Source organism: Lepidochelys kempii, chromosome 25, assembly GCF_965140265.1.
Source record: "Lepidochelys kempii isolate rLepKem1 chromosome 25, rLepKem1.hap2, whole genome shotgun sequence".
Lineage (NCBI taxonomy): Eukaryota > Metazoa > Chordata > Testudines > Cheloniidae > Lepidochelys > Lepidochelys kempii.
Genome location: NC_133280.1, coordinates 6,194,863 through 6,218,127, shown reverse-complemented (window position 1 = coordinate 6,218,127; position 23,265 = coordinate 6,194,863). Strand labels below are relative to the sequence as shown.

Below are 23,265 nucleotides of genomic sequence, written 5' to 3'. Positions count from 1 at the left end.
AAAAGAACACAGCTAGTATGGTGCAGCGGAGGGGTGCCTGGCTTATTATACTAACCTCTGGCTCTTCCACTGCACTTTCCACCAGGAGATCTGAAAGCACGTTACCCAGGAGCCCAGTATCATTATCCCCATTTCACAGATGGGGAAACTGAGGCACAGAGAGGCACAATGACTTGCCCAAGGTCCCCCAGCAAGCTAGTAGCAGAGGCAGGACTAGACCCCAGGGCTCCCCAGTGCAAGGCTCCACTCACCAGGATACCTGCGCCTCTGAGGCCAGCCCCAAGCAAAGATAACACAGCACCGCAAAAGGCAGAGCAGTCCACCGCAAGGCTCATGTCCCACCGCAGGGGGCCCCCATTCCCAGAATGCAATGCTCCTATCATCTGTGTCTCCCGTCACCCCGATTCTCACCTCACCTCTCATTTCCGATGACCAGAAAGATTCTCTTCTCACGTGCACGTGCGTGAGTGTTTGTGTGTGTCCATGCATTTGTGCACGTGTGCGAGCACACGGACTTGTGCATGTGCACTGGTGTGTGTCCATGCATTTGTCTGTGTTTGTGCACACGCGTCGGTGTGTGTCCACATGTTTGCGATGTGTTGGCGCACGCCCCTGCTTTTAGGCGTGGGTCGTTTTGGGCGAGGACGGGGTGGACTGGCTATGGGCAGGAAGTGGCACAGGGGTGCCAGCTGGGCACGACAACAGTGGGATGGGAATGCTGCGGGAGGGATGCACATTTGAACCTCGCTCCCTACCTCAGCCTCTATAAAGGGGGTGCATCCCTCCCACCCCCAGCCTCCCCTCCCCTTCCCTTCCACCAGCAATTCAGAAGGAATTGAGTTTGTCTGAGGACCAAGGTGGGAGACCTGGAAGAGCACCCTGGGCCCAGCTGTGCGGTGAGCCAGGGCACCTCTGAACGGAAGGGGTTGGCAGTCAGGCTGGGAACTCGGAGAGGGACAGACCCTGTGTACTTGTGTGAGCACACGTGGGAGTGCGCAGCTGGAGCTGGGGGGCTCTCTGTCAGCCTGGGGGTGCTGGCAGGAAGAACATGCTGGACAACAGCTGAGACTCAGTGCGTATAAGCCATGAAGGAGTTATTGGGGGAGCATTTCATTCCCTTTTATATCTCTTCTCTTCCCCCATGCCTGGCCCTGCCCCACTGGCAGGTCAGTCAGTAGATCACAGAGCTTGCTTCCAAAGCATCGCCCATTCATACGTGACCCAGGCCCTGATCCTGAGCCCACGCCTCCCACTGGGCCCAGCTTGGCAGGTTCGGTACCTCCAGGGCCCAAAGTAAGCGGAGCCAAAGAACAACAAAACCCACCTCTGCCAAGCTGAACACTGTCAGATCTTTTGCCTTCTAGATTTGCTGTGATGGCATGGCAGGAAACCCAACAACTGGAACAGATGCCAGCAGGCCCAGCCTGTGACATCACAGCCCCACTGCCATGGAGACAGGTATGACTGCACAGGTAAACGTGGATACAGTTACGACAGTACGTCGATACAGTAGCACGTAAGTTCAGCCATCTGCAACAGATCAGACTCTGAAGGCACTTTAATTTCATGGTGTAACACACGGTCAGCAAAGAAGGAGCTATATTGTCCAAAAAGACCTATAAATAATCCACTTCCCGGAAGAAATGGGGACGGAAACACTAGGTCAGAGTTAAGGTTATTGAGGGAATTATACATTTCCAGACTTGCAATCTTTTTTTAAACTTGAATCTTAGCTGAGAATTTTTTGCCTTTCGAGCAGCTATGAAGGAAAAACAAATCAAATGTATTTGTATCACGGTAGCTTCTTCGAGTCCTAATCAGGATCGCAGCCCCATTGCGCTAGGACACACGGGGACAGTCTAATGAGATACTCTTCTTCGGTAACCGACCTAGAGATACATGCTCAACTCAAACTTTGTGGCGCTTGAGAGTGGAAATGGCCTTTAATTGCAATCCTGTTTGCAACTTATCGCGGAATCATTTTAATGCAATCCAGAGCAGAACTCGTCCCAGTTATCCCCACGTATCCTGTTAACCCACACTTGAGAGTAAACAAAAGGAGGGAATGAAACCAACAGCTGGAGCTGGTGACTTCTTGGAAAGGAAAGGGCTCATTTTTAGTATAAATATCAAATCCGACTTTCCCGCAGTGTCAGTTCTGCTGTAGGGGCTACAGCCGTGGGAGAGGTTAGCGTGACCAACGGGCCCGATCCACGACAGTGGGAGCTGGATCGGTGCATTCTCCTGTGGATGTTTAGAGCTCCACTGTGCTCTGAGCCCCTCTCCAGTTGTCAGGTCTTGTCTCCTAATGAGGCACAGAGGAAAATTGTTCTTTGGTCTTTACCTCCCCTCTCCTTACTCCCTCCCCAAGCTCTTTGCTTTCAAATCAACAGAGACATTTGGCAAATTTCACTCCGCAAGGAAAGAGAAGGCAGCGAGGAAGGCTGGCATCGCACGGAGACAGAGTGTGTGGCCTCATACACAGCTCTGCAGTGCTGGACAACAACGAGACTCGTGACTCTGCTGTACGGAGGCAAGGAGCCCTCCAACGCAAGACGGCCCAGTGGGTAGGGTGCTAGCCAAGGACTCAGGAAAGCTGGGTTGAGTTCCTGGCTCTGCCACCCTGGGCAAATCCTTTAGCTTTTTTGTGCGTCTGTTCTCCACGTGTGAACTGGGCGTAGTGGCCCTGCCTGACCTCATCGGGACACTGGGAGGAGAAATACATCATGTTCAGACCGTGATGGCAGCCAGTGGCTAAACCAAGGGGTTTTATGTAACGCAGAGCAGATAGGCGACACCTGGCACCCATCACACTGGCTGTCCTCCCCAGCCCTGGCAGTGAATGAGAGGGCAGGTGCCCATGAAGTGGGTCCCATTAGCCCCTGAGAGGTAGAGAAATTTTACCCCCTTTCATAGACGGTGATCTGAGACTCACAGGGGCTGTGGATCAAGGCCAGCACCCTACCCACCTAACTGGTCAAGGAGGGAATCTGATGGCTACAATAGAGACTGGTGCATCCTCTGGGTCAGTTGCCTGCTCTGCCACAGACATCTCGGGTGACCTTGGGAAAGTTACTTAGAACCAGATCCTCAAAGCATTAGGGACCTAAATATCCCTGCGGAGCTGATCCTTAGCCTCTCTGCGCCTCAGTTCCCCCTCTGTGCCATGGGGAAAATAGCCCACCCCTGCCTGCCAGGGAGCGGTGAGGATCAACACGCTGATGATCAGGAAGCACTCGGAGATGGGGGCCAGAGAGGTGCCTAGGACTGACAGCTGGAGCCTCTTCCAAACACCCAACTGGCGGCGTGTCGACGCAATGAATTATCCTGGTTCTTAACCAAGTGTTTATAGGACAGCAGGCCCTACCCCATCAGTGGGGAAAGAAGGGATCAGAATTAAAAATAAAAGAAACAAAGCCAGCAATTAAAATGTCCCAGCCCTGGGATTTGCTCCTTCCCACTGTCAACACCTCTTGCCTAACTCCCCGCCCCACTGGCATCGTGGGCCTGAAACCGCAGGGGTTATATAACCAGCCTGAGCTCAACGTAACGCTGACGACACCAGCCAGGACCTGCCCCACTTCCGCACGCCCGCTGGGCCAAGAGCCTTGTTTGTTGACTCTGTGCGGGCCGCGGTTGGTCCCTGGACCTGTCAGTCAGGCTTGTGCCAAGCTCATGAAGTCATGCTGTCCTACTAACACACTTTCAGCTTCTAATACCACTTAACAATGTGCTTGTATAAGCAGGGCCGCTCTGGATTAACCCTTCTGAAGCCAGGGGCGCTTTCACTGCTTCCTGCTCGCCTTGCCTTGGCGGACTGGGTCTCTTTCCAGCCTGCCCCTTGCACCAGGGCTGAGCCGTGGAGAATCAGAGTTATTTGGGGACTGGGAATCTCTGGCACCCGACTGCTCCCTGGCAAGGAACTGGAAATCAGTGTCTTTCAGGCCTGGTCCACCTCCAGTGGCTTCTGCAGGGCGACTCCTGATTTACAGTGGCGTAGCATAGGGGAGAAGCAGGCCCTGCCTGTTGTTGCCCGCTCACACCTTGTTCCTATCATTTCCTATCCCCCAAGTGAGAGTGCCAGAATCTGATCTCACCTGCACCAGTGTAAATTGGGAGTCACTCCACTGACACATAGGGAGTTACTCCAGGTTCACACCAGTGTGTGACCCAGACCAGACTCTGTCCCAGAGTCTATATGCCTAACAGGGAAGCAGCCCCAGAGGAGCGTACACATGGCTGAATGCAAAGCGGGGTCCCTGCTACGGTGCAGACGGGCTGGGATCTCCTGGGTGCCTTCCTCTAGGGAAGGGATGTAGAAAAGGTGGATATAGGGTTGCCAACAGTCCCTTATTACAAGGGACGTCCCTTATTTTTTCATCTCTACAACAAGATCGGGAGTTGCCAAGTGTTACAAAAAGCAGCAAGAAAAACCCCAGCAAATCTCACCGAACTGGGTGATTGGACAACAAAATGGCAGATGAAATTCAAAGTAACGCACATTGGAAATGATAATCCCAACTATACATATAAAACGATGGGGTCTAAATTAGCTGTTACCACTCAAGAAAGAGATCTTGGAGTCATTGTGGAGAGTTCTCTGAACACATCCACTCAGCGTGCAGCAGCAGTCAAAAAAGCGAACAGAGTGTTAAGAAAGGGATAGATAATGAGACAGAAAATATGCTCTTGCCTCTATAGAACTCCAAGGTTTGCCCACATCTTAAATACTGCGTGCAGATGTGATCGTCCCAACTCAAAAAAGATATTTTGGAATTGGAAAAGGTTCAGAAAAAGGCAACAAAAATGATTAGGGGTATGGAGCGGCTGCCATATTAGAGGAGATTAATAAGACTGAGACTTTTCAGCTTGGAAAAGAAACGACTGAGGGGGGATATGATAGAGGTCTATAAAATCATGACTGGTGTGGAGAAAGTAAATAAGGAAGTGTTATTTACTCCTTCTCATAACACAAGAATGAGGGGTCAGCAAATGAAATTAATAGGCAGCAGGTTTAAAACAAACAAAAGGAAGTATTTTTTCACACAACGCACAGTCAACCTGTGGAACCCCTTGCCAGAGGATGTTGTGAAGGCCAAGACTATAACAGGGTTCAAAAACAAAGTAGATAAAATCATGGAGGATAGATCCATCAATGGCTATTAGCCAGGATGGACAGGGATGGTGTCCCAGGCCTCTGTTTGCCAGAAGCCGGGAATGGGCAACACTTGATTACCTGTTCTGTTTATTCCCTCTGGGGCACCTGGCATTGGCCACTGTTGGAAGACAGGACACTGGGCTAGATAGACCTTTGGTCTGACCTAGTATGCCGTTCTTATGTTAAATGTAGGTGAATACTGGTTATTATTATTAATAATAATTAATAATATAAGAAGGTGGGGTGGGTGTGTTAAGAAAACAGTCCCTTATTTTGGAAGTACAATGGTGGTAATCCTGTGTGGATACTTTTGCAGGCTAGGAAACACAACGAAGTGTCTACACAACAGGCCCAAGGCCTAGCTAGGAAAGAACCTTTCCTTTCCTGTCTGGAAGAGGTCCCCAGTCTAGGTAACTCTCCCCACAGCACGCACACATGGCATTTCTCCCTGCACTTCCCAAAACCCTGAAGCCAAGAAATCGCCACCCTTCCCAGTCCTGGATGAGGCCCCACTGAATGGGGACGCGCTGCTCGCAGGAGACAACTCCCAAGGTTTTAGCAGAGCGGGCAACGCCCTCATCCAGGCAGGAATTGGCACCGGCACGGGCGACCCAACTGCATTCCTCCCAGGCTGGCAAAGGTAGCAGGGCGTGCCCTCCACCTCATCCTCTTCCTCCCCCCGCTCCCGCCCCCCCGGCTAAACGTCCCCACTCATTGCTGGGATACTGCTATAAACAAACAGGGCGGGGGCCTCTCTCTCCGTGGTGCCCAACCAGAAGTCCCAGAGCCCCACCCTTGGAGCAGCCGTGATGCTCACACATGCCAGTGCTTTGCTACCCAGCAGGGAACACTTGCCTCCCTGGAAGCGGTGAGCTAGTCCTTGCTTGTCTCACTGTCACAGGGAACAGGAACGGAGACACGGCCCCATGGAGAAGGGCAAAGTTCCCTCCAGGAGTTCCAAAGAGTCATCTCCTTGGCGTCGGGACTGTGCTGGAGGAACAAATACAGCCTGGCCTACTGTGTCCCTGAGGGTGACAGATAATGTGGGCGACCAGCCTTCATGCTTCAGGGCATGAGCTGATGGCGGGCTGGGGTCAGGAAGGAACTCCCTCTGCCCAATGTACAGAACAATGGAGTGTAGCACAGAGGTCATCCTGTAGCAGTGTCCAAGGCAGGATACTGGGCGCAATGGAGTATCAGTGTGTTATGCTACATGGAACTTGCCTGGGGGAGGCCATGGTAGAGGGTCCATTGATTTCTGCTGGCAAGATAGGAGGGGCTCCTCATAATTAATCTTACATTACTGAAGTACACGCACATTGGGAGACACAGTCCCTGCCCCCAGGAGCTTACAATCGCTACCGGCCCAAGGGTTGGAGGGGAAACACAAAGAGAGAAAGGGCTCTGCAGACAATCTGGGCTGGAGCTGGGACAAGGCTCCCTGGCAAAGCCTGTGGCCCAGCTCCTCAAAGAGGATTAGGCACCTTTGATTTCACTGGGAGTTCGGCGCCGAGATCTCCACGAGGAGGAGCTGGGCCTGTAATTCCTTCCTGGGCCCTGTGCATTCCCGCTCTCTGGGCTGAAGTAGCACCTCCTGCTGTCATGGCATCCTGCTCTGAGCAGCGTGGCTGGCAAGGGGCTGCGATTGTGTGAGGATGGAGGGTGGGGAACCAGAGAGGAAAGAAGGGGAGGGAGAGCGCCCATTCCCTTCCTGCTTGGGGGGCTGCATTGCCGAGCGGTCAAAGCAGGGGGTTAGGAATCAGGGCTCCCAGCTCGACCACTGATTCACAGCGGGACTGGGGACAAGTTGCTTCCCTGCCTCAGTTTCCCCTTTGACCTGTGTGCATTGTGCTATTGCCTCTCCCTGTGCCCCTGCATCCCCTCCCTTCTGCCCCCTGCCCCGCTGTGGGCCCAGGACACCTCAACTCAAGCACTGCAGCTCCCTGCATCCTCCAACAGAGGTGGAGCGAGAACCAGAAATCCCCCAAAGGAAATCCCCCACGGGCTGGCTGGCCAAACTTCCCACAGACGTTGCGGGAGCTGCTTTGCCATTGCAGGGCTGGCTGGGGAATCAGATGAGTGGGAGACAATCCCAGCAGCTGGGCCCCAGCTGGCTCCCTTTCCCATTTAAATCCCAGCAGAAGTAAAGATTTGTAAAGATTTGGGTCCCCCTGCCTCTCCCCCCGTCACCTCTCCATGTCCCCCATATTTTGTCACTGCCCCACCAGGAATCAATCTCATAAATCCCAGCCACCCGCATGAGGCTTAGACAACCCCAGCGGTCCCGTGGCCACATGAGACCCTTTCAAATTGAATCCCGACTCTCTGTTGTTATTTCATAACTGAACGCCCAGATTGCATGGAGCGGGGCTGGGGTTAATTAAATCAGATGGTGTCTCCGGGGATGATGTAATTACGAAACATCTGGTGGGTGAACAGAAAGGAGGAAAGTTTGTAATCTAGCCCCAGACTCCCTATTGGTTATGAGACACGCATGCAGCGGAGGGGTGCTGGAGGCAACGGCTGTGTGGTCTAGTGGTTGCAGAAGGTGACAGGGAGGCTGGAGGTCTGGTTTATTGTCCTAGCTCTGCCACGGGGATGCTCTGGGATTATGGGGGAGGGAAGCAGAAATCAGGACTCCTGGGTTCTACCCCCAGCGCAGGATCCTCAGCCAGTGCAGTGCTGAGGAGCCAGCCCCTGGGACGCGTCACTGCCCTGTTCTGTGCCTCATCTTCCCCGTCTGTAAAATAGAAAGTTTTTCGCCTTTCAAAAGCGCTTTGAGAGCCTCGGATGGAAGGTGCTAATAATACCACCAGAGCCTCCAGCGTGGGGGATCCCCACTGCTCTCTGATCGCAGGCAGGCCCTACGGGCCCTGCCCTCACCGCTAGACCACTCAGCTGCCCCTTTGCACAGGATCGGTTGCCCTCGGCCCAGCTCCCCCCTTTGCAAGTGCAGTGCCCCGCGCGGATGCGGGGTTTCTCTCAGCTGTGGGATGCATCATTGCGGGGGCTTTGAGCAGCACGGAGCGGACACTGCCATTATCAGACCCTGACCCTCCCTGGCCCCGTTTCCTACTGGAGGAGTCTGGTTAGGGCGTCATGAGCCAACCACGCCACAGGGCTGAGGTACCTGCTCCAGTCCTGGGGGAGCCGGTGCCCAGGCCCCCCGGGAAGCGTTATCCTTCCACCCACCGTGGGGGCAAGCAGCTTTGTGGCTCTGCAGCTAATTACCCAGCAGGCCTGTGGGGAAAGTAGGTCCCTGCCCCATCCTGCTGCGGGGAATCAATGCCTCCGAACAGGGCAGGGGAAGCGAGTGGCAATTAGTGTCTGTTCCCCCCTTGCCTTCATGGATCCCACTGCTGCATAACGGGGCACAGCTCCGGCCAAGGAGACAGCGGGGGCGGGGGAGAAATTGGCTTTAATGAGGAAGACGATGGAGCAGCTCAGTGAGCTCCCTGGGGACGAAGGCTGTTCCGTGGAGGATGCTGTCAGCTTTAGCCCCACGGAAGCCCCACGAGGGAGCTTTGCTCCCTGGAGGAGGACGGGGTCTGGGATGTTGGGTACAAGAGGCCGTGACCAGCCTCCTCTGCTGGCTGGCTCCTCCAGGGTAAATCTTGGAGGCTTAGGTGCGTGGGAAGATGGCTGGTTGGGTTTCCCCGCTGGAGAGCCCAGCCGAGATTCCCCATGTCCCAAGAGGTAACTTCCTCGGCTTCCCTGCTGCCAAGCAGGAGCCCCTGGCTCTTTGCAATCCCACCAGCCAGCCTGGGGAATGCAAATCTGGCTCAGCTCATGCCAAGAGGAAACGGGCCAGGGTCGTGGTGGTGGAGGGCGGGGAGAGAGAGCAAGTTCGTTAGCGAGAGATTGGGGGGGGGGAGGGGGATTCCAAGCCACCACTTCGAACCACTGGAAATCAGGACAGGTGAGGAGTCCTGGCTCCCAGCCCCCTCTGCTATAAGTACTAGACCCACCTCTTACCCAGAGCTGGAAACAGCACCCAGTATCCTGACTCCCACCCAACCACTACACCATACTGCCCTCCCAGGGCTGGGGCTGCTACCTAGGAGTTGTGTTTCCCAGTCCCCTTCTTTATCCACTAGACCCTCCCAGAATTGGTGCTAGAACCCAGGCAGCCTGACTCCCAGGTCTAACCACAGCACTCACATCCCTAATGTGCACGTTGACAGCCATGGGTCCTGCCCTTCGCTGGCAACTGCACCCCAAGAAAATGGGGAGAGTCTGAAACCAGCCCTTAATTCTCTGCTCTTTGCTCCTCCTTAGATCACGTGGGCCTTTTTCGCTGCAATTATTGTTTATCATCATTTGCTGAGGAGCTCAGTGGCCTCAGGGCACAGACGTCCAAGAAAAAATTAAAGTGCTCTGATTAAATATGTTGTTGTTTGTATCTTCTAGGAACCCGATATAGGGGAACTCTGTGATCCCCCATCGACTCCTCTACACTGCATTCCCTATGGTCTCTGAGCATCTGCCTCTGGCGGCTTTCAAGGCTCAGCTGCCCACCCGAGATATCCAATTACATACCAAGAGCAGGCTAATGTGTACATGCCCCACTGCCTTCTGTTGGGTGGGGACTGGACTTCTCAGATGTGTGTCATAGCCCCTACACTGCTACCCCTGCCCTAAGATTCTCCTTTAGCTCAAGTAGTAGGGCCCTGGGCCTTTGGATCAGCAGGATCTGGGTTCTACCCCTACTGTTGCTGGGAAGTTCTGTGTAACAGCCACAAAGTTACTGCTGTAGGTGGGCAGGGCTCTGTAGACCCCTTGGCCTGTATCTCCTCTATCCCACCGCACCAGTGGCCAGATATGGGGCCATCCAGAGATTAGGCTACAGTGCAGCAAGGTAGGGGGCATCTTTCCCCCCAAAGGCTGGTAGTCACCCACCACGTTCCTGGGGTCCCACCTTCATGCTCAGAGCGAGCAAATTCGCCCCCAGTGGCTCCGTCCCTCCCCGGTTCTACACGTATCTTTGAGCTGAGATGTTCCAGGCCGTTACAGATCAATGGGCCATCTACTTCAGCACCCTGCTCCAGGCCAGATGTTCCCTCTGGGAGAGCTCTTGATACACCTAAGTGCTTGGTTAATTTTTAATAGCTGGGTCACGGGGGAAGAGCGACGCTGCACCCCAGTGGAACGCCACTGCCTTCCACTGGGGATGGATCAGGCTGTTTGGGGACTCTTCGCTTGCCATTCAAACTTCAGGCATGGTTAACAATGAAGGCCCGTCCCAGCTGGTTGGGTGGCTGGGGTGGTCGTCATCAACCTGACAAAGTGCAGGAGGAAAACAAAACCTCGAAGAGATGTGGGGGCTGATTCTGAGATGTGCTGCTGCACACCCCCAGCGACTTGAGCACCCCCCAGTGCAGGCTGGGACCCCGCCAGCCAACGGGAGCCTCCCAATCCAAGGGTGCCTCATGCATTCAGGAGCAGCAGAGGCTTGGGGCTTGATGTATGATCCCCCTGCTCCAGGCCCATCTCCCTGCTCCACGAGACTGGACTGAGCCGCTGCTCACGGACCTGTGGCAGGTGCTTCTTCTCTGCCTTGAACAGCTCTTCAGTCCAGGTCAGAATCAGGGGGGTGCTACCCAAAGCAGGCAAGAGCAGCTCGTTTGCACTGCAGCAGTGACCTCCCTAAGTGGTTTACCTAAGTCTGGTTAGAAACCGATTTAATCAGTGCCACCTCTCTGTGTGCGCGCGGTTTCCGAGCGCCCAATACCGATTTAGCATCAGTTGGTTTCTTCCCAGCTTACGTGAGGTATATCTCAGGTGTTCTTCAATCCCTAGAAGACCTCCCTGCTCTGGTGATGCATTCGATGTAGCTAAGTCAGTTTCTAAGTCAGTTTAGTCACATTGGTACCGTTTTCTCGTGTAGACAAGGCCTTCGATTGGAAGCTCCTGGGGGCAGGGACCGTCTTTTCAACACACACGTCTGTGCAGCACCTGGCACACCTGGCTCACGGCTGAAGGACAAGACTTGGAGAGTTGTGTCTGTCCATGTGAGGACAGAACTGAGCCCAGCTGATGTAAATTCACAGCAGAGGGAATCTTTCCCCCTCCCTACTCGGGGTGCCAAGAGGACTGGCTGCCTGGGAATCATCAGTTCATGTTGCCACCGTACTGAAGCTCTGACGCAGTTTGTGAGTCGCGCCCTGCAGCGGGATTGTCAGCTTTTCCCATCTGTTTGACTGGTGTCGCTCCAACTTCCTTGACACCTTGAGTGGAGTTTGGGAGGGACTCTGGAGAGAGTGAGGCTCAGAGGCTAAAGCAGGGAGGACTGGTGATCAGGACTCCTGGGTTCAATTCCAATGACTCGCGCCATGACATTGGACAAGCCTCTTCCCTTCTCTCTGCCTCAGTTCCTCCCTGGGGATGAAGGACCCAGGTCACCTCTCGCACTGGCGAGGAGCCACTCTGCTGAAGTTAACAGAGCTACACTGGCATAAGGGAGCTGATATGAGGCTCAACAGGTCTGACCAAGGGGTAGCCAGGGTTCAAGAATGTGCTTGGAGATCCTCGGCTAAATGTGCTAGAACAGTGGTTCTCAATCAAGGGTACACATACCCCAGGGGTACGCAGAGCTCTTCCGGGGGTCCATCAGCTCATCTAGAGATTTGCCTAGTTTTACAACAGGCTACATGAAAAGCACTAGCCGAGCCGGTACAGACTAAAATTTCACACAGACAATGACTTGTTCATACTGCTCTATGTACTATCCACTGAACTGTAAGGACAGTATTTATATCCTGATGAATTTATTTTATAATTACATGGTAAAAATGAGAAAGAAGCAACTGTTCAGAGCCTAGTGCGTTGTGACACTTGTCCGTTTACGTCTGAGTTTATGAGCAAGTTGTTTTTAAGTGAGGGGAAACTTGTGCGGGACACAAGACGAATCAGACTCCTGAACGGGGGACAGCGGTCTGGAAAGGGTGAGAGCCACAGGGCTAGAACAGAGTCCAGCCGCTGACAGCAGCTCAGACGGGGCTCATTCGTCTCCTGAGCTCACTAAGCAACTGGCTCTCCTTTAGTAACAGAACGGCGCAGCTGTCTCCCATCAGGGCTCACAGTGCTGGGGCAATCGCTGCAGTACAAGGTGTGACCCTCCCTCCATGCAGTATCCCCCCATCTCAGTTAGCCATATGGGAAGGGCAGGGTGGCTGTGACTCCCTGACAGCTGTTTGTGATGACCAGGTGGAGGGGCCCTGGGATAACGGACAGCAGCTCCCTCCTGATGAGCCTCTGCTGGGAAGGGCCTGTGCAGCTCGCCGAGCAAACCTGTGCTCAGCTAACAGTGCCAGAGGTTCGGGGCGGAGGGTGGGGGACATCGGCTCCGATGTTCCATAAGGCACCTGGGTGCAGGTGCCCTGGTGCTGGCTCCCTGACATGTTTCCAGCGAGGCGGTGCCCGGCCAGAACGAAGACCACGATGCCGTGCCTGACTTGCGGATAGGTGGGTGGAAAAACCACTTGTGGTGGCAGGAACTCTGCACAGGGGGCTGGCCAACGCGCATCCAGGCATCGCCATGTGGGGGGCTGGGTAAGGCAGGCCTCACATCAGGTGCAGCAGCCTGGCTCTGAGCACAGCTTCCCCACCTGTCGGCCGCTCAGAGGTCCCCTGCACGGTGCTAGCCAGGGCATGAGTCACTCTGCCCATTAGAGGCCGGCTGTGGGGGTCAGACCCTGTGGGCCTGGGTCACCAGCGCCAACATTTTCCCCGCTCTAGACGACGGGGATCTGAGGCAAAGGGAAGCCCCAGGGTGCAACACACAGAAATGGTCTGTCCTCTGCATCGCGACTTCAGAGGGAAGCGAACCAGCAGGCGGTTTGCTTTAGATAACCGCATCAGTTAGATCCCCGGCACGGGGCTATCGGCTGGAGAGGGACGCACGGTCCTGTTTATTTTGATGCAGCGCAACCTGCTGTTACATTAGGCCCAGATCCAAATTCACCGCAGGGCGAGAGTGAAGCGCATGGAAGCCTTTTCACCACGTCCCAGATTTTACATAAGAGAATCAAGAGGGTGTGTTCAGCTAGGCAGCGTCTCCAGCGCCAGGTGTGCTTACGTACAGTGCACGTGGCTATAAAATGACTCCCACAGAACTGCAAGGGCCCGCACATACCAGCCAGCGCTCAGAGATACTGACAAGGTGCCATCCTTGCGTGGACAGACACGCAGTCCGTATCAGATACCAGCTGGCTGCCAAGGTCAGCCAGCTACATTTCAACCGGGGCCACTGAAACCTTAAATCTGGAGTCCGTTTTCCCAGTGGCTCAGCATTAGCCAAGGAGATATAAACTGCATTCCAGCCCACATAATCCTAACACACACAGACACCCAAATTATACACACACACACACATATTACGTATGCACTGACATGCTACGCAAACACACCTGGCTGTCATGTGAACACACACTTCTTTTACATAAGCCGAGGGCCTGATCCTGACACCTTTACTCATGGGGGTAAGGGTGACGCAGCTGGGCCCTTCAGATGTAAGCGGCTTGGGGCAGGGACTTGGGTCCCATTATTTGTCTGTACAGCCCCATACACACCAGCTGGGGTCTAGAATCACTACTGTTATCTGACATAGTATACCTGAGGGTAGGGGCGTACAAGCTCTTTTGCGAATCCCAGACTAAGGGAATTGGACACTCAAGTCCTGCTGTATTGCAATAGGGGTTGGGTGCTGAATTCTCTTCAGATTTTTTGAAACTTCCAAGCCATCATCATCTTTGCACCCACACATCTCCTGGGTGAGTTTTAAGCCTCATTTGGTGCTGCCCTAACTGGCTCCCTGGCTATTACCCAGTGGGGAGAGTTACTTTCCCATCCTGGTCAGCACTGGGGTCCCGGCACACAAGATCTCTTTCCTAGTACAGGGTGGGTGTGTTGGCTGAAGCACGCCCTTCGTAGCTCCAGGAAGGCCGAGACTACCGACTATTCCACATTGCGTGCAATGCCGGAGTAACTCGAGCTAGGTCCCTTCTCACCCAGATGAGTGTACACATGCTGTATAAATGGGAAAGGAAGCTCCTCCTACCCCCCCCCCCCTTTCCGATTTTCCAATGACAGATCTAGGTCACTAGGACAACTTCTAATACTTGCCAAGCCCACAGCACACTCTTAGCCATGCTGGCTTTCAAAACAAGAGGCCAGGAGCTTTATAAAACCAATAGGATTATACAATGTGAGCCTCACGCGTCTCAGTCTGCACAGAATGCCGTCCTAGCTAGTTGAAACAGGGAAGGGTGAGGAAAGCCACAGAGAGAACAAACAGCTGAGTATAATTAATAGGGAAGGGTATCCGTACACAGGAGGTGGTAAAAAGGCAATTCAGATCAAGACAATTTTTTATTTGAATTCAAACGGAGAACCCAACCTGCACTCGCCAGGTATCTCGGGCCACCCATCCTCCACTGGCGTAAATCAGCGTCACTCCAGACAGCCGAGACAACTAACAACCCCCCAGGAAGGAAACTTCACCCCCCTGCTAATTAATTGCTCAGTGTTTATGCTGTGCTTTGGCCATGCAAAGTGCTACCTAATGTCTAGGCGTTGTTATTAATTGGGAGGGCGTTAACACTCTCCTCCCCGTCAACAAGCCTGGACGTCAGGCCGAGAAAGAAAAGGCAATCGATGGCCACACGGGCCCAATTCCCCATCAGCCTGCGCCCCATGCTGTCAATGTACCCCCCTGCGTGTAGAACGCCATTGCTCTGATGTGGCGACATTTTCCATCCACCTCACGCTGGTGCCAATGGCGACACGGGGCGCAGGGAGATGGAGAAAACGAAGACCTCTGCGGCAAGAGGAAAATCAGGCCAATATGTATCTATGTAAGGAGTTGTGTGAGGTTCGTCACACACACACACACACAGTAACGTCCAACAGCTCCTCAGATAGCCACCCAGGGAACACCGATCCCAGGAAAGTCACCGGAACGTGATGGAAACAGAAAATCACTTGAAAGGAGGAAAGAAGTCGGCACAACACGACCATCACACTCTATACATCTACCGCGGGGGGACCAGCAGGAAGGGTCCAATCCTCAGCCAGTGGCCATCGGACCCTTTCTACGCTTCGGGGGCAGAATCAGTCCTGAGCCTTACAGCTGTATCCATTACTTCCTGCAGGATCGTTCCCAATGCAATCTCTCGCTCCTCAATCTTCACCTCCTTGCACCTAATTCGTTTGATTCCTATTTTCATTGTTTTAAAAAAAGGAAGGCTTTAATAATAACAACAGAAGGGGGATTTGAACTGTCAGATCGTCATGCCAGTGGCTTCTGACCAAGTCAGATATTATCAGACAAGTGTACCCTCAGATGAAGACTAGCTCCCCCCCTCTTTCCTCGAATGAAATCACCTGCTTCAAAACACTTTTGCAGCCTCCCCTTCCATCCCTCCTTTAAAGGAAAATAATCAAAATCCTTAATAATCACCAAAAAAAATCAAATTATAACAGGAGCAACATATTGAAAAGGAGCTTAAGAGCTTTTCCTAGCAGTGAAATCCTAAGTGGGGTCTAAGCTGGTGCATAAAATGGAACAAAACAAATAAGAATTGGATTCATAATCACAAACGATTCAAACCCCCCCTCTCCCCGCAAAAAGTCAGATTTACTCATATGCATCTCCACGCAAATGGACAGTCAGTTTCAAACCCCTCCTAGCAACAAACAACTTTAGCAGTAGAAAAATATTTTCCCTTGTCTGCTTTGCCCAGAGCCTAAAATACTGTGCAGCTCTTTTGGAGTATAGAAGAAAAAAACCCACGATTCTGTGTGTGTTCTGAGCGTCAAGCAATGGGTGGCTGTATCTTTTGTCCAAATCCCACAAAAACAACCCTATTGTCAGGGAAATGTGCACCGTAACTTACAAAAAAAATTACAAGAAAGAAAGTCCAACCTCCCAACCCCTCAGGAATATACATAAACAGGCTAAATCTCTCCAAGAGCTCTCCACACACAGAGACCAAACAATATACATTACAAGTCACACTCTGCAGTGTGCTTTTTCAAATGCACTTTAAAAAAAAAAAATCTTCCAGACTTTTTTAACAGTCACAAAGGATACAGTTCTTGGACTTGGCTATCCAAGTTGAAGTGATGCACAGCTCAGTGTCTCCGGGCTGCTAATAAGAGGAAAAGGGTCATCTGTGTGACCAAGCAAAAGTTGCCTGCACTGTAGACACGCATGCATCATAATAATCTTACCTCGCATCTTGGGGCTTTCTGGTATTAGGACTGTGTTGAGAATATCATGAAAACAGGCAGTGCGGGTGCCTAGGACAGCAGCAATTCCTTCGATAAATCAAGTCTCCAGGATTGGGTCCTTGTTCTGTGGTGGTGTTTTGCTCTCCTAATTATGTGTAAGTGACTGGATCTTCCTCTTCAGCCACTCTAGGTACCTGCCCCTCTCTCTCCCTCTCCCTCTCCTGGGCTGCTAGTCCCTGCTACAGCTCTGTTAACCTACTTTCGGCTGGAGCCTATGGAGCATGTGGAAATTCACATGACAAACCCTGCTCAGACCCCGCCCACCTCAAGTCAGTTTCACTTTGCGCCCCGCCCCCTTCTCTCTCTCTCTCCCCTGCATCCTCAGCTCCCTGTATCCACTTTCTTGGACGTATTTCCTCTTCTTACGCCCTCCCCTCCGATATGAATCAGACCTGGTGGCTGGCTTCTTTTTTAACGCAGGGGAAATGAAGGAACAGGACAACCGGGGAAAGCCAGAGGACCCGGGGCAAGGGCTTGTCATACCAGGCCTGCACCACCAACCACCAGCCACCCGCGCGTACCCCCTTGGATTACACGGAAGGGCCTGACCCTCCCGGCAGTTTCCCCCACAAGTAGGTTTATTCCAGTAGGTAGCCCTGCTGAAGTCTAGGGCCTGTCCCGGGCTTCTCAACTTCTTTTGATGTCACCATGCCTGATCCCTGCCCCATTGGAGCAGAAGGTACTGGGTACGTGTAAAATGATGTGCCAGCCCTGTAAGTGCCTCCTGCTGGCTGGGCATGGCTCTGCAGAGACCTGCCTCAGTTTCCCCTTCTCTCAGGGCCCTTTAAGAACTCCACACAGCCCACAGGTGTAAGGCAAAATTCCCCTGCAGGGGTTTTACTCTATTAAGTCCTGTTAAAGTCTCTTCCGCCCAGACTCAAAATAAAGTCTCCCTGGCCTGTCAGGAGGCTACACAGCTCTGCTTTCTTGGGGCCTGTGTTTCTGTGCTCTCAGCAGCTTCCCCACCTGCTTCCTTCAGGACTCTCCCAGCCGCTCTCTATGTCATTCTTTCCCTGACCTCTTGGGGCTGAGAGAAAGCCACCAGTAGCGGGCCTTGCCTTGCTCCTCTCTTGCCATGTATAAGGCCCAGCTGCCTTCCTGCAAGCCCAGCTAAGCAGCAGGTGATTAGTTCAGGTGCTCTCCTCCCACTCTCTCTTAAAGGGTCCTCCACCCACTGACCGTGTCTCTCAGGATCAGCCTTTCAGCATGGAGCCACGCACGTCAGCCCTAGTGTTTGCAGCTCCAGGCTCTGTAACATGCATGCAAACATCCGCCATCGTCAATTTCTCCCTTCACCTTAAAATCCATGAGGGGGACCTGTCCATCATTAACCCCTGAGACTGACAGAAAGGGAAAGTTGTATTTAAAAAAGCCATGGATCGAGGGCTAAGGAGTGCATCTGTGCCTGCATGTTAGCGGCTACAGTTGTCTTTCTACAAGCTGTGCTCTAGCTGAGCTGCAAGTGATGGGCTCGAGGCAGGAATCAGCTGTGAGATTCTCGGGCCTGTGCCACCAGGTCAGACTAGGCCAGTGGTTCTCAATCTATTTACCATTGTGGGCCGCATATGCAGCTCTCTGTGCGTTGTGTGGGCCACATCCACAGAATATATACACTACCTGGATGGCCCAGAGGATGTCACACGGGCTGCAGCTGTGTGCTGATTGGGCCACTAATGGCCCGTGGGCCATGGGTTGAGAACCATTGGACAAAATCGTCAGAATGGTCCTTTCTGGCCATAGAACCTAGAAACTGCTTATTATTCCACAACGCTTAAGAATGAAACATTAAGAGATTATAATAAAACATTGCTTCCCTGTACTCCCCCATCTGTTGTCTCTTGTCTTACACTTAGATTGGAAGCTCTCTGGGGCAGGGACTGTCTTTTTGTCCTGTATTTGTACAGCACCTAGCACAGGGGGGTCCCGGTCTGGGGCTAGGACTCCTAGGTGCTACGGTCATACAAACAATAAATAATCCTAATCATGAATCTGGGCCTGTATAATTAGTATCTTTGTACAAGAGCCGGGGCTAGCTGCTGTTTCCTAGAGCCAAGAGTGAATGTTGCTTCGGAAGAGACCCTGAAGTGTGTGAGCCTGCAATGCAGCACTGCAGCAGAGGGTACAAGACCAATGGGATCCCATGCTGCATGCGCAATGGCATTGCTCCAACTTTTGCTTTTGTGTGACCTGGTGGGGGTAGCCTCTGGCATCAGTGGCTACTGCTCCGGGACATTTTTATAACCCCGACCCATGCCAGCTGACTGGGACCTGGACACAAAGATCAGACTTTTATTAGTGCTCCTGTGTGCCATTCCTTAAAACAGTGGTGCCAGCAGTGGGATAGCAGAGCGTGAGCAGTCATGTTAAATAGAAACTTGTCATCTAAAGTCCCTGGCAGGCTTGGAAGTTCTGCTGATGTGCTTTGCCATGCTGGGGAGTGAAGTGGGGGGATAAAGACTGAAGGATGAGTTTAATATGCCCTATTCCCCTTGACTCGCTGTACTTTGCCAGGTGCAATGCAAGAATGCTAGTTCCAATGGCAAAACAAGGTGGGACCATGGAAGGCTGGTCTTCATGGCCTGGCCCCAGGTTCATTGCAAAGCTCTGGTAGATTCTGGGGAGCCATTCTTCAAATGCTGCAATGCTTACACTAGTTTATTAGATCATGGGCAGGGGCAGGGGTCAATAGACTTTGAAACAGAAAGGGAGACTGAGTTGCACCAGACAGGGACAGGTGGGGGAGCTGTGAGGGATGCCAGGTGGGGGAGTTCCCATCTCCCTGCTCCTCCTACTTCAACTCCCAGACAGAAAGACGAACACTGTAGTGCCAGCATCTGAGAAACTTCTTTAGCCAAAGAATGACTCACCTGGAAGCTACGCGGCAGGAAACCAAAGCCAAAGAATAACCACATCAAGAGGGACCAGCAGCTCCGCCCAGTGTGAGGGAGAGGGAATGACAGATCCCAGAGGGTGCAAGGCAACCTGCCCAGGTAACAATCCCGGCATCCAGCATAACCGCCCAAGGGCCATTCCTGCAGGATGGAGAGAAGACATCTGAACAGTCTCAAGAATGGGGTTGGGGGAAGCTCTGCCACTGACCTTGCAGGTGACCTTGGACAACTCCCTTGTCCACTCTCTGCCTGTTTCCCCTCCTGCCCTTTGTCTATGTCAACAGGAAGCTCGCTGGGACCAGGGCTGTCTCTCGCTATGTGTTTGCCCCACACATTGCTGGTTGCAAATCCATCTGAGCTCCTCCAAAAGAAGGGCAAACTACTAGCCCAGAGCTGGGGGGCGGGGGTTGGGATGGCTTGGGGCCTGAGCCAAAGCCCAATGAGGTCGACATGAGTATTACCACTGGACCAGGCCTTCAGAGCACTGGAAAATATACGCTGGAGCCAGGAAGCAATGAGACCTAGCAGCCTGCGGAATAATCTCCTTGGAGAAGTGCTGAAAGCTCCACGAGATTGGACAGAGCAGTGGAGAATATGGTGCATGGAACAATCCTGGCAGGGAATAAGTGTCTGAGTCTCTACTATGGCCGTAGGTCTTTCACAGCCCTGGTTTCCGTAACTCTGGTGGCTGGGGACTTTACATTATACCAGCCTCAGTGCGAACCCTGCCCCAGATCAGGCAGCCAGGGCTGTCCCCACCCCTTATATAATCTGTTCCACACAGATTTATTTCACCCGTGACAGTAAAGTCTTACCCAACGCGCTCATCAGCTAAGTACAGCCTGGAATGGGTTTGCCATATGATCATGTGCAGTTCCTGTGCAAAGGCCCTGGGTGCGGCAGGGTGCTGAGGCTTGGAGGGGATAATACCCACAATAGTTTCCTTGGTCAATGGAAGGGAGAGAGAGGAGATTTGGGGGAGGAAAGGAACTTGGGGGCAAAGTGGCTGGGGGAGAGGGGGGAGACAGAGGGATGTGGTAGGTGCGTAGGTGGTACAGGCTTAGACCTGGGTTCGAATGTTGGTCTAGGTCACAAGGTGAGTTTGGTGCATGGACCTCAAACAGCAAACAGCCCCCTTCCCACGCTCAGTTTGACAGCTGCTCGTGGTGAGGACTATGGTCCTGATTCAGCAGAGCACGTGCTTCAAGTTAATCTGTCCTGAGTGAGCACAGGATGGGACTATTCGAGGGCAAGCAGTGTGGCCTAGATTAGGACTCAGGAGCCCCCAGTCCTGGTTTGTCAGCTGGGTGACATGGAGCTAGTCACTGCCTGGCTCCGTGCCTCAGTTTCCCCTTCTGTGAAACGGGGGTGATGATACTGACCTCCCTTTGTACAGTGCATTGAGATCGCCCGAAGAAAAGAGCTAGGCAGTATTACCACTAAAATGGTCCACGTTCTTTGCAGAATCAGGCCCCCGGCAGCTCTCAGACACCCATGTAAACACATATGGGCAATTAACTATCCCCTGACTCCCCACCGGCCCCCAAGGGTTTCCAGGACAGGAAGTGAAACACAAAGTAATGGAAGCTGTGCTGCCCTGGGTGAGTGGAGTACACAGGCGCTCCCAAAGAAGCAGAGCCAGCACAGTGGAGGGAGGGGCATCGAGCCCTGCTGTCCTCAGATGCTGCTGCCTATGATTTTGCTGAGGGCAAATAGGATCCGATTAATTTCTAATGCTGTTCGAATTCGCTCTTTTCCTCCCTCCCTTTCGCCTCCTCCTCGGAGCCTTCTCCGCATGGATAGACACAGACGTAGATGGAGGCTGACACATCCGCTCGGTATTTATAGACTATGCTTCCACCAGAGTCCTGAGAGCGTGTCTCGTGATTCTGGCAAGGTAGTCCTGGCAGCTCAGAGAGAGGGGCATTCCCACCATGGAAAAGCAGTGCTGAGAGCTTTTTAAACTCCCAACCCACCCTGAGAAAAAGCAGGTGATGATCTTCGCCTTTGTTCTGAGAACAAACAACAGGAGAGTCTAAGAGAACAACAAGGAACCAAAGCAGTCTCCATAAGAGAGAGCACAGTGTGTGTTTGCCTTAGCACAAAGTGGCCACAGACAGCAGAGTCCTTAATTACACCTAGCTCTTACATAGCGCTGTCCAGCTGTAGCACTCAAAGGGCTTTACCAAGGAGGTCCGTATCATTTATCCCCATTGTACAGATGGGCAAACTGAGGCCCAGAGCGGGGAAGTGGCTTGCCTAAGTAGGCCAGTGCCAGAGCCAGGAATAGACCTCAGCTCTCTTAGACCAGTGCTTTATCCACTAGACCATGATTATTGTTAATTATTATTAGGGTGGCACCTAAGAGCCTCAATCACTAACCTAGACCTCATTGTGCCAAGCTTTAGAGATGTAAAGGTGCTGTAGACGGAAAACAAAAGCATGAGGGTTACATAACTAAACACGACACACCTGTAATTAAAAATGCCTATTACCAGTAAGCCATTGCATGGTGACCCGGAACTGAAATTTCTATAGCACACTGCACCCCATTGGTATTAAGAGCACCACACTGAGGAAGCCACTTGCAGTAAGAACATAAGAACGGCCATAGTGGGTCAGACCAAAGGTCCATCTAGCCCAATATCCTATCTTCTGACAGTGGTCAATGCCAGGTACCCCAGAGGGAATGAACAGAACTGGTAATCATCAAGTGATCCATCCCCTGTCACCCATTCCCAGCTTCTGGCAAATAGAGGTTAGGGACACCCTTCCTGCCCATCCTGGCTAATAGCCATTGATGGACCAGGAACTTCTCTAGTTCTTTTGTAAAGTGTAAAGTCATGCATTTAGGGATTAATAACAAGAATTTTAGTTATAAGCTAGGGACGCATCAACTAGAAGTAACGGAGGAGGAAAAGGACCTTGGAGTATTGGTTGATCATAGGTTGACTATGAGCTGCCAATGTGATATGGCTGTGAAAAAAGCTAATGTCGTCTTGGGATGCATCAGGAGAGGTATTTCCAGTAGGGATAAGGAGGTTTTAGTACCGTTATATAAGGCACTGGTGAGACCTCACCTGGAATACTGTGTGCAGTTCTGGTCTCCCATGTTTAAGAAGGATGAATTCAAACTGGAACAGGTACAGAGAAGGGCTACTAGGATGATCCGAGGAATGGAAAACTTGTCTTATGAAAGGAGACTCAGGGAGCTTGGCTTGTTTAGCCTACCTAAAAGAAGGTTGAGGGGAGATATGATTGCTCTCTATAAATATATCAGAGGGATAAATACCAGAGAGGGAGAGGAATTATTTAAACTCAATACCAATGTGGACACAAGAACAAATGGATATAAACTGGCCACTAGGAAATTTAGATTAGAAATTAGACGAAGGTTTCTAACCATCAGAGGAGTGAAGTTTTGGAATAGCCTTCCGAGGGAAGTAGTGGGGGCAAAAGATCTATCTTGCTTTAAGATTAAACTCGATAAGTTTATGGAGGAGATGGTATGATGGGATAACATGGTTTTGGTAATTAAATATTCATGGTAAATAGGCCCAATGGCCTGTGATGGGTTTTTAGATGGGGTAAGATCCAAGTTACCCGGGAAAGAATTTTCTGTAGTATCTGGCTGATGAATCTTGCCCATATGCTCAGGGTTTAGCTGATCGCCATATTTGGGGTCGGGAAGGAATTTTCCTCCAGGGCAGATTGGAAGGCCCTGGAGGTTTTTCGCCTTCCTCTGTAGCATGGGGCACGGGTCACTTGCTGGAGGATTCTCTGCTCCTTGAGGTCTTCAAACTACAATTTGAGGACTTCAATAGCACAGATATAGGTGTGAGGTCTTTTTTAGGAGTGGTGGGTGAAATTCTGTGGCCTGCATTGTGCAGGAGGTCAGACTAGATGATCATAATGGTCCCTTCT

The 23,265-nt window shown here is 52.2% G+C and overlaps 1 protein-coding gene across 1 annotated transcript in view; it reads right to left on the bottom strand.

The window, feature by feature from the left end:
* The window catches only part of LOC140903328 (nuclear receptor ROR-beta-like), a 37,490-nt gene extending 20,888 nt beyond the window's left edge, over nucleotides 1-16,602 (bottom strand). Inside the window, exon 1 of the mRNA XM_073324462.1 lies at nucleotides 16,391-16,602. Coding sequence (XP_073180563.1) covers nucleotides 16,391-16,397 — 7 coding nt within the window. The 5' untranslated portion in view covers nucleotides 16,398-16,602. The remainder of the gene's footprint in view (nucleotides 1-16,390) is intronic.
* Between the last annotated feature and the right edge of the window lie 6,663 nt (nucleotides 16,603-23,265).